Source organism: Pristis pectinata, chromosome 4 (genome assembly GCF_009764475.1).
Source record: "Pristis pectinata isolate sPriPec2 chromosome 4, sPriPec2.1.pri, whole genome shotgun sequence".
Lineage (NCBI taxonomy): Eukaryota > Metazoa > Chordata > Chondrichthyes > Rhinopristiformes > Pristidae > Pristis > Pristis pectinata.
Genome location: NC_067408.1, coordinates 106,652,097 through 106,664,130, shown reverse-complemented (window position 1 = coordinate 106,664,130; position 12,034 = coordinate 106,652,097). Strand labels below are relative to the sequence as shown.

General features: G+C 39.4%; 1 protein-coding gene across 1 annotated transcript in view; it reads right to left on the bottom strand.

Annotated features, from left to right (window-relative positions):
- get1 (guided entry of tail-anchored proteins factor 1) overlaps positions 1 to 11,043 on the bottom strand; it is a 33,439-nt gene extending 22,396 nt beyond the window's left edge. The window contains exon 1 of the mRNA XM_052014348.1: positions 10,915 to 11,043. Coding sequence (XP_051870308.1) covers positions 10,915 to 11,022 — 108 coding nt within the window. The 5' untranslated portion in view covers positions 11,023 to 11,043. The remainder of the gene's footprint in view (positions 1 to 10,914) is intronic.
- Between the last annotated feature and the right edge of the window lie 991 nt (positions 11,044 to 12,034).

Here is a 12,034-nt window from a genome sequence, read left to right as displayed (position 1 = left end):
TGTGTCCTCAGGCTCCTGTTTATTCTACCTGATGGAAGAGGAGAGAAGAATGACCTGGGTGGGTGGGGTCTTCGATTATGCTGGCTGCTTCACCAAGACAGCGAGAGGTAAAGACAGAGTCCAAGGAGGGGAGGCTGGTGTCCGTGATGCGCTGGGCTGTGTCCACAACTCTCTGCAATTTCTTGTGGTACTGAGCAGAACAGTCGCCGTACCAAGCCGTGATGCATCCAGATAGGATGCTTTCTATGGTGCATCGATAAAAGTTGGTGAATGTCAAAGGGGACATGCCTCCTGAGGAAGTAGAGGCGTTGGTGAGCTTTCTTGGCCATGGCATCTATGTGATTTGACCAGAACAGGCTGTTGGTGATGTTCACTCCCAGGAACTTGAAGCTCTCAACCCTCTTGACCTCAGCACCATTGATGTAGATAGGTGCATGTACACCATCCCCTTTCCTGAAGTCAATGACCAGCTCTTTTGTTTTGTTGACATTGAGGGAAAGGTTGTTGTCATGACACCATGCAGCAAATGCACCAACATACAAATATGGTAGCTTGCGCAGTAGACAAAGGTCATCAATAATCTTCACTGGCATTAACCAGGTGTTCCTCTTCACTGTTAATTACCTTACTCAGAAAACATGGATGTACAACTGCATAATTGCAGCATATTGTGAAAGCTTGGGAAGAAATCAGAACCAACTCTGTACGTAGCATATATTTTTACTCAGCTATCAAAATTAGTTTTTGCCTCAACAGTTTGCAAAAGATTTGAGCAGTTGCTTTCAGATCAAGTAGGTTGATTGCAACCAAGTAACATCCATAACCATTTCCTGGGGGCAGGCCCAAAACACATAGAATTGGTTCCTCTGCTCATATGCTGAGGCACAATTCTTCAGCCTAGTTAGCACTACACCTTTTGGCTTCAAACTGTCAATCCTGCTTTGCACAGACATATGCAACTAAATATGTTGTAGCATCGATATATGCTACAAAATAATCCTCAAACCTCATTAGAAAAGAGACCAACAGCCTTTGGAATGTAGCAGATGTCTTCATTTCTGAAAGGCAAGACTGTAAACACATGACAACAAAGCAAATGCAAAATGACTGGGTCTTTGTGCTTACTGGCACCTGCCAATACCCTTGGCCAGGTCTGAAGTTGCCGGATACATGGCATCATGGAACATTTTAAGTTTCTTTCACAGGGCAGGCAACAGTCATTGGTGTTTTGTCAGATCAGAGGTTCAGTAATGTGAAAGCTTATTGGATCATCCACTATTTACAATGTTTTCATATTCAATTGTCTCTACTTTAAGTGGTGAATCTAACTTTTATTGGTTTGTACTTAGCACAAGGTGAGTGATGGATAGGCTGGAATTAATAGAACACCTTGCACCTCAAATACAATACCTAAAGTTTCAACCGATTAATGTAATTGCAGTTATGAATAGAACAGCTATTTTTGCAGAAAGACTAAAATGAGATAAATATCTCCAGTTCTTGACAGAGGAACTACTCAATACATCAGAAATGCTAATAATTCAGCTTAATGTCTTATTATAGAGTCAGAGTCATACAGCATGGAAACAGGCCATTCGGCCCAACTCGTCCATGCCAACTGTGTCGCCCAGCAAGCTAATCCCATTTGCCTGTGTTTGGCCCATTGCCCTCTAAACTTCTCCTATCCATGTACTTATCTAGATGGCTTTTAAATGTTGCTAATGTGTCTGCCTCAACCACTATTTCTGGCAGCTCGTTCCCAATACGCCTTTTGCATGAAGAAGCTGCCCCTGATCTTCCTTTTAAATCTCTTACCTCTGAGTTTAAACCTATGATTTTAGCACCCTCCTTGGGGAAAAAAAACTTGTGCTTTCATCCTGTATGCCCCTCATGATCTTACATACCTCCATCAGGTCACCTCTCAATCTCTTATGTTCAAGGGAATAAAGAAGTTGTCTACGCAACCTCTCCTTGTAACTTAGGCCCCCCCCCCCCCCCCCCCCCCGCCAAGTCCAGGCAACATCCTGGTAAATCTTTTCTGCACTCTTTCTAGTTTAATCACATTTTTCCTATAATAGGGTGACCAAAACGGCACACAATATTCCAAGTGCAGCCTTACCAACATCTTATATAACTGCAACACGACTTCCCAACTCCTATACTCAATGACCTGGCTGATGATTGTTGCACATCACTTCAGCACCACCTGAAGTGAAAAAAATTAATCCATGGGGACAACATTTTCTGGAACTTGAAAGTTTGCTAATTCTAAGTGTGAGCACAGAATGCACTGCTATTTCAAGTAACAGCTGAACCCAGCCTTTGAACCTTAGTGGAGTACTGAGGGATAGCTGCACAGTTGAAAGTGTCAGCTTTTGGGTAAGACATTAAATCAAATTGATGACCATCCTTCTGAGATCCAATGAGGCCCTCTAACCCAGTGGTCTTTAAGTTGCAGTCTACAAGGAGGTTTCAAGTGGTTGGCCACAAATACATTGCATTGAGCTGATGCACCTGGGTCAAGGTTTGGCCACATGACTGTGTTCCATTCTCCCCCAAATCCTGCTTTAACTTGCTCTGAATTCCAGTCTCTACCCCATCTCCTTCTCTTCAACTGATTAGTTAATGTGGACCTCCACATCAAACCAGTTCCACTTGCTTTTTTGTTGGAAATTGTATCAGTACAGTAAAAACTGAATACATTTCGTGTCAAACAAAATACATTCTCCAGGCCATGGTCTCCTTCATTCAGTGCCCAAACCCTTTCCAGGTTTGTATTTCTAGGTTATCTTCTACAGAAAAAAAATGCCAGAAACCTCAGGCTAATTTAGCATCTGTGGAGAGATAAACAGTTAAGGTTTCAGGCCAAAGATCTTTCATTAGAACTGTTCCTTCAACTAATACCAAAACCAGAATTAGATTTGGGTTTTTGCAGCCAAATCAATTCTTCACAGCAGTAACTATAATGGGACATGCATTATCACACTTGTCAGAACTTTTACATCCAGCACCCATATGCTATTAGTGTCCTCAGACTAGACTTGGTATAAAACTCACAACTGAGTAGCAATGATCCCTGTACTCTTAAGTCAGCCTAAAAGAGTTTACTGCAGGCACCTCAAGGTTTTGAAAAGATACCATCTTCCACCTGAAACTTTAACAGTCTCTCGCTCTGCACAGATGCTGCTTGACCTTGCATGCTTTCAGCATTTTCTGCTTTTATTTCAGATTTCCAGTATTATACATTTGGATTCTGTTATAAATGCTTGTGTTTAGTACTCAGTTTCTCCTTCAAGTAATTCAAGCTTTCCTCATTCTTGTATGACAATGCTATTCAACACTGTAACCCTTCTATCTCAACGTAGATATTTGTGCCTCGAAAAGTCTTGACAATAAATCACTAAGCTCTATCATTTCAAAGTAAAGGATAATACTGAGCTGCTATAATAATCAGATTTATAGCTGAAGATATAGATATTAAGATATTTATTTGTCACATGTACATCGAAACACAGTGAAATGCATCTTCGTGCATTACTGAGAATATGCTGGGGGCAGCCCGCAAGTGTCGTCACTCTTCTGGCACCAACATAGCATGCCCACAGCTCCTAACCCGTACGTCTTTGGAATGTGGGAGGAAACTGGAGCACCTGGTAGAAACCCACGCAGACACGGGGAGAACGTACAAACTCCTTACAGACAGCGGCAGGAAATGTTACATTAACTAGAGTGCATACTGTAGTATTGAAAATGGTGTGTGGGCCAAGATATCTGAAGGCATTTGACAGAGACAAAATGCTTCGGAGTATAACTACAAAAGATTGAAATTTAGGCAAGTGCCAACATTAATAACAAGATCTCACTTAACAGACAGGAACGCAAAACATCAACAATTACACCATCAAGAATCTATGACTTTCCCCAACTGATGGGCATAGGTTTATTGGATAATTAACAAAGATTTCCACAGGTAAACTGGACTTGATAATTTTCTCCTTTCTGTTCTTACAATGGGCATAATTTCTATACACATCACAGTGCTCCTGCTCATTGTAGTTTGATAGTATATCATTGACCCAGAGAGCTCCTTTTCTCTGATTACGTTTCCTTACCTCCATCATCCACTACTTTTCAAACATTAGTCTGTTCCATGCCCTAGTCCCAGAGCCAGGGATGAAAGTAACATTTCTAACCAGTATTCTGTCCCATCATGTCCTGGCTTACTTTCACATCTGCTGGTTTTGCCATGATCTGCAGCCCACAATGTCATTAAGCATTCCCTTCCTATTTAATATTCCTCATACTCCTAACCTTAATGGAACAGAAAAATTCAAACTGCTTTCCCCATTAGCAAGAAGATAATGAACATTATCCTTTCCTAACATAGCTGGTCATCTGGCTTAAATCAAAATGAATGACAATCAGCAGCTCTTGTTGTCTTTGATGTCCCAATACCCTACAGCAGTCTATTTAGAAACCTTACTGATCCTAATCATAACTAGAAATGGATCAAAGATATCCCAATGTAATGTCTGTAATGCATTTATCCTGAAAAAAAAATTCTTAGGTGTGCAAAGTTCAGGCTCAATTTGCTGTTGACATAAAATTTAACTCAGTAGGTAGACAGAAATGGACATCAGAAGAACTAATGCTGGAAAGGGTGAGCACACGATAGATGAAATTCAATTAAGAACTTCGAGGGTATGCACCTTGGTTGAAATAATGAGAGAAAAGTGCAAAGTGGCACAATTTTAAAGAGTTCAAGAACAGATACACCTGGGGGTATACCTTATCTTTATTAATCACATGTACATTGAAAAACACAGTGAAGTACATATTTTGCATAGTGTTCTGGGGGAAGCCTGCAAGTGTCGCCACACTTCCAGTGCCAACATAGCATGCCCACAACTTCCTAACCTGTACATCTTTTGGAATGTGGGAGGAAACCAGAGCAACCGGTGGAAACCCACGCAGACATGGGGAGAACATACAAGCTCTTTACAAACAGCAGCCGGAATTGAACCCGGGTCACTGGCGCTGTAAAACATTATGCTAACCGCTACACTACTGTGCTTACCCAATCTTTCAAAGTGGCAGGACAGGTCAACAAAATAGTCAGTAAAGCATTGGGTATCAAGAGCATGATAAATAAAAGTCAGGAGTACAAAATCCATGAAGTTATGCTAAGTCTATATAAAATTCCAGTTCATTCCCAGCTGGAGTACCATGTTCAAATTTGGCACTACACTTTAGTAAGGGCATGAAGACTTTGGAGATAGCACTGAAGAAGTTTACTGGAAGGGTTCCAGGGTTGAGTTTAGAGTTATGTGGATAGACTGGAGGACTGAATGTGAACTCCTAACGGACAAGACGAATGAGGAGATGAGGCAGCCATTTAAGATTATAAATAGATTAGACAAATTAGGTAAACAAACTGTTTACAATGACTGAGAAGACGAATATCAGAAGGCATTGATATTTTATACTATTGCCAGAAGAACTAGAAGCAACACAAGATTTTATTTTAAATGCAATGATTAGGAATACTGTGCCTGAGTGAGTGGTAGAAACAGAGTCAATAGCAGATAAGCAAATTGATTAAATATTCAAAGAACAATTGTAAAGAAACAGAAGGAGCCAAGAAGTGGGTTGAACTGAATTACTCTTCAAATAACTGGTACATACAAGAATGGAACAAAAACCTTATAGAAATTGCTTTGCTGGCTCAGACTAGAATTTTGAAATAATCCTTAATCGACCATTGATTCCAGCTTTTGCTTTCCTCAGGAATTAACGGATATTGGAAACAGACGAAGGAAAGTGGAGTTGAGTCCAAGATTACATCAGCTCAGCCATGATCTTATTGGCAGAGCTTGCTCAATGCCACTGGACTACTCCTGCTCTTCTTTCACACATGTTCTTATGAGACAGCTTGAAATCTGATCATTCTGGATCCCCAAAATCAACTGAAGGATATGTCCAGCATTAGGCCTCAATGGTCCTCTCTCATAATAATACATAGTATCATTAAGTCTTTTTCTAATAAAAGTTAAAACACACCAAGCAACCAGCCAACTTATCCAATGCAATGTTCTGAACTGTTAAATTTCCCATTACTAACTACAGTTGCCCTGACAATTATTAAGAACACCCAGGGTCAGCTCATTAACACAACAGAAGAACTAAACATCAATCCTCCAAGTATTTTGTTCCAAGATAAAATAATTCTCTAAAATTGTTTTTAAAATTATGAGGCATAGATAGGGTAAATAGAGTCTTTTCCCCAGGGTGGAAATGTCAAATATATGGGGGGGGGGGGGGGTCAATAGCTTTAAGATAAAAGGGGGAAGTTTAATGAAGATGTGCAAGTTTTGTTTTTACACAGGGAGTGGTAGGTGCCTGGAATGCACTGCCAGGGAAGGTGGTGGAAGCAGATGGGATAGTTATGTTTAACAGGCATTTGGATAGGTACAGTCAGGGAATAGAGGGATATGGACATGGTCAGACAGACATCATGGGCTGAAGGGAATGCTCCTGTTCTATCAAAAAAACTTTACTGAGATAATGGTAGTGAAAATGGCTTAAGTTTCTTTAAATCATTGTCAGGCCACCATTTACTCTGCAGTTAGGCTGATCAACTCCAATGGTCTAAAAGCAGTTCAGTGAAACTAAAGGAAAGACTTGGTTCTCAAGTATTCAACACCTTAATCAGTCAGCCCAAAATTAAAATCTACAATAACTTAAAAAAAACATTTGGATAATTGTTAATGCCAAAACCCACATAAAACTTTTATAATCCTACTTTTCAGACTCTTCTGTAACCTTGGAAAGAGATATTGAACAAGGGGTCATTATCTCAGGTTAAGAGGATGACACTAACAGATTTTCACCTCTGATTACTGGAGAAGGCAAATGTTCCTTAATGGAACACAGCCAAAGCAAAGTCCATGACACTGTGGGTGACTCCTGGAAAGTGGAGGACAGAAGACCTAACGTGGCACTGAATTCAACAGGTGTTCCTGATAGTTGAAAGTTTACTGTTTCTGTGGCCACAGATTTGATTCCAGGTTGGCATGTTGCATCCTTAGTATCAGGGCCAAGGATGTCATCAAGTAGCTACAGAATACAAAGAGGAGCGAGGGTGAAGAATATTGTGGTCCTCATCAGTACAAATACACATAGAAAGAACAAAATCCTTCAAGCAAGTTACAGGAAGCTATAAACTAGACTTCAAAAAAGGTGGTCCTCAATGGACTGCCACCTCTTCCATGCTCCAGTGTACACAAAATTAAGTGGATACTGCAAATAAGTGTGTCGCATAGAGACAGTGCAAGAGGGAGAGCACTGGGACTGCTTCTGGGGAAGGCGAGATGTGCACAAGGCAGATAGGTTGTATCTCAACCCGTTACTTTCGCAAGGTTTGCTAGCACTACTGAGAAACAGCAACCTGATGGCAAATTAATGTCAAAACAGTGAGAAGCATTTAAGGACATTATACTGCCAGTTCAGAGCTAAGTGTTCTCAATAAAAGAATAAACCCCCTACTCTAGGACCCAAAATATCAAGGAATACAGATGGTAGGATAATATTTTTAAAAAGGCATACTTTTGACAAATACCAAGAGTAAAACAGAGGCCTAGAATAAAGAAAAGTGCAGGGTGAAAGTGATGATGGAATAAGTTAGTCATAGAAGTCAAAAGAATTTGCATGAGAATATGCAAGGGGGTTAAAAATCAAGGAAGCCCCAAAATATTTTATAAATACATGAATAGAAGTTACTTTCAAGACCAAAAATGGCCACATACACAAGAAGATACAGCCAGTGTTCTAAATGAATACTTTTCCTTTAATTGCACCGAAGGGGAACACAAATATTGGGAAGACAAAAGAATGCAAAGTATTAGAAATAATTATAGAAAGCAAATGAAGTGTAAGATTTTAAAGGCAAATGTATCCTAGGCTCTTGAAAACAAAATCAGACAGGGTGAAATGACTACCTTTTATCATTCCTAGTTGTGTACAGATCGATTACCATTGTTTAAAAAGGGGAAAGATAAACTACAAGTCCCATCAGTGATGGGTAAGTTATTGGAAAAATTCCAAGGGATCAGCATTTAGGACACTTGGCATAGATTTAAGGGATGGCTACATCTGATCAACTTGATTGAACTAGGCAGTAACGAGGAGAATCGATGAAGGTATCACATTTTGTGTGGTCTATGCAGATTTGAGAAAGGTATTTGATAAAGACCCACACCAGATGGATTAGGAAAGTCAAAACCCAGGTGATTCAGAAGGAAAGGAGACATTGAGTTAAAGATTATTCTTTGCCTTCTCCAAATGAGTCACTTTTCACCACAGCTTTCCAGTGCTAGGAGGGCTGTGGACACTGAGCTTCCAGAGGGCTCAGTACAAACACCTGTACTAAAACAGAGGGCTATAATTAAGCTGTTTGCTGCTGAAACTAAACTTAGCCACATGGAGGGAAGTCCTATATTGCAGGAATCTATCCTTAGATTGACTATTTACCCTTGGATTGGGCACAAAATTAATAAATGGAATTCAATTCAGTGAAGTTTGAGGTTCAGGGAGAGCAAACCAAGCATGATGAAGCTGTGTGGAGGAACATTGGAATCCTGGAATGCAAACCCACAGGCTCCAGAGGTACAAGTGGGGATTAAGGTGGCACATAACATACTTGATATTTTGGCAGACACACTGAATACAAGAGCAGCAACTTCATGCTAAATTATATCAAACTCTAAACTAGATTTAGGAGTATAGATTTATTGGGAGGAGGAATGTTTCCTATCATATTTCCACCTATAGTTGGCAAGTTCCCACCTGTTGCTACTCAGAAGACAGGAGAGGCAGAAACCCTCATTACGTTTAGAAATAGCTACCTAGATAAGCACTTAGAGCTATGACAGCACTAGGAAGTGGTAGTAATCCCAAATAGTTTCATTTAAGGTTGGCATGAACAATGGATTAAATAGTCACCTTCTGTTCCATAAATTTCTGATACTTGAGCCATGGGGAAAATTTCCTTTCATGCTGCAGGTTGAAAACTTTTGAGATCCTCTCACACTCCTCCCCTTCCCAGATGTTGTAGCTGGTCATTATTTGAGACAGATTTTGGGTCACTAGGGACATCAAGAAAAGTGAGGATCATGCAGGAAAGGATCAGCCATGATCTTATTGGAGAGGCACTAAATGGGCTACTCCTGCTTTTATATGTCAGGTCACGTTCTCACATCAACATTGAGACATGACAACTAAAGATCTGAAGATTTTGCAACAGATGTCAGCAAGCTATGCCCCACAGTTAACACCACTAAATCTGATCACAATTCTCCTTTACCTAATCAATGCCACCACAGAGCTGCAGTTTGCTAATTAATCCCTCTTCACCAACCCCACCTAGACAGACCAGTAGATTAATCCCATTTCTGGAACACAAGAATTTGTTTAAAAATGTGATGATTACCTTAAAAGAAGTTACAACATTAGAAACTTTTATATCCCAAAGTACTGCCAAGACTCTGAAACATAATGAACTTTCAGACAATGATAGTTTTCCCCCTGCATGTTGCACTTATTCCCAAGTAAATTCAAGCAATGGCATGTCATGTTTAGGAAGAACTACTGTAGAGGGTGACAGCAATAGCAATGCACACAGATGTGCGTTGTGTGAAAGTATTCCACTTGCAATATTTCATACTACAAATCTCATAAGGTGGCCATTTTCAAATTTGAAAGTTCCACGTAAAATATTTTATACCCTCTTACAGAATGCTGTCACAATATTGCCAGGTTTTCTACTGTTATAGACAATTAGCTCTAGCTTTCCAAATCAATTTAACTGTTGATAATTTTTTTTGGGAAGGGGAAAGGTATTGGTTTGCTTGTCCAATTATTTTGATCATGAAAATATCCAAAATAAAATCTCAATTCTCACCCCCCCATCAGAATTGCAATTATTTCACTTAGCATGCAGCTGAATTTGCTCCACACATCAACAACAATATGATTATCAAATGACACAATCACAAAATTGTTTTTATTAACCCAATTTAATAATATTTATAATAACCAAACCCCTTCCTCTCAATTGTTTGAAAGCTGTTTTCTGAACATTACACCAATTCCTATTGCAATCTATTTTATCAAAGCCACAAACTCATACATGATTAAAATTAACCTTCCAAAATATTTTCACTATGGTATTTATGCACACTATTTTAGTTCCAAGTTCAAAGGTTGCTCATTGGTTAGTTTAATGCATTAACTTAAAGTACTTGGCAGTTACTTCAAGCTTGCCACCCAATTTTATTTTAAGTTTTGTAGTCATCTTTACCAATTTAAAAATGTTTTCCCAACTCTTAATTCACACTACAGATCACTATGGTACTCCTGATAGACAACACTGATAACAAGAATTAATAACATATCCAAATGTAAAAGGAATGTACATTCCCACTACTCTTGGTATGCCTACTTATCCAAGGGAACACCCTATCACTCCCCCCAGTTTTGGATTAAATTTAACAGGCCACAACAATCATTCAGTTTGGCTAACAACATACCTTTCCGTAAAGATATCTTTTTTTTGGCAATTCCAGTTCAATTTATACAAACAGTATGAATTATCAGGCACCCAATCCACTCATTGCTAACAACAATTTCTGCTTGGAATTTATTAGTATGTTTTCATGGGAAAAAGTACAAAATATCAGATATCTTTCCAAAACTTCATTTTTTTGCACTTTAAATTACATCGCCTAGTAAAATATTTGTACAGAAAATGGGTTGACATCATTCGAAATGGTCGCATTTTATTGATTAGTCCAGTGGCCGTTTTAATGCTTGCACCGTAACATTACTGCTGATGTACATTCGTAAACAGATACTTACAAGTAAAGAAAGGGTCGGGAGCAGCATCTTAAACAGACTACATAACAAAACCGAGCCAAGCACTAACAACCACGCACAGCTCTCCGCCATATTTAAGTTTCCTAGCATAACCCCACCCCGAAGGACCACGACAACAGTAAATAGAAGCCATTCCACTCAATGCAATCTCTTTATATGGGACTTTCCTTTTCAACATTTCAAGTGTCACAAACACTCAGTGAAATAACTGCACAAACAAACGCAATGCAATTCATTTAATGCACGCAGTTTGGAATAAAACACTTAAATATACATTGTATCGTCCCTTTGTTAAGCAGCAAGCCATGTGAGAGGACAGCTCCAATCAGCAAGGTCCTGTGGGGCTCTGGGCGTTCGAGTCAACCGAACTTAAAAAGGGTCCCGGGGAGATGAGAGCAGGACGGGTGATTGGCAGCTGCAGCTGACCAATAACGTCGCAGATTATGTTCTGCTTGCGAGATAACAGGCAGATCCAGCCAATCGGAGGTGCGTATACATCATAATGTTAGTTAGCACGGAGTGAAGGAACAAATCTGGTTCGAACTAGTTCGTTTGGCAGTATTAACGTGCCGTAGTTGTATTGTAGCAAGGTAGTTGGATACCATTCTGGGGTTGAGTAAGTTGATGTTCAAATAGTGCAATCTATTTGCATTCTAGTTTATCCCAATTTTAATTTTACATTGTTTTAAAAATCCTCAAAAAACATGCCCAGGAAGGCGGTGAGTAGTTTTAATCTCGTTTCTGACAGAAAGGATTAAAAGGGAGGGAAAATTATTTACATGTTTGCTCTTGTTTTGTAATTGCGTTCGGAATGTTGTAGTGCATCGTGGAGAGGTGTGATTGTATAATATACTGCGTTTTTAAAAAAAAATTAAGGGGGGAAAGCCCTGTTAATGAGTAAAAATAGCCAAGTGTTAATAACTGGAGAAATTCCCCTTCCAGTAGCGGACGTGGAAAATTGCACCCCATGAATGAAGACCACTTAATTATTTTCTTGTGTGGAAGGTCAAAGCATTTATCTAAATGCGCAGCAAGCATTTATTATTATTCACCTCTCCTCAGATAAAATGTAAAAGTTTTAATTTACTGTCGGCCTTTTTTT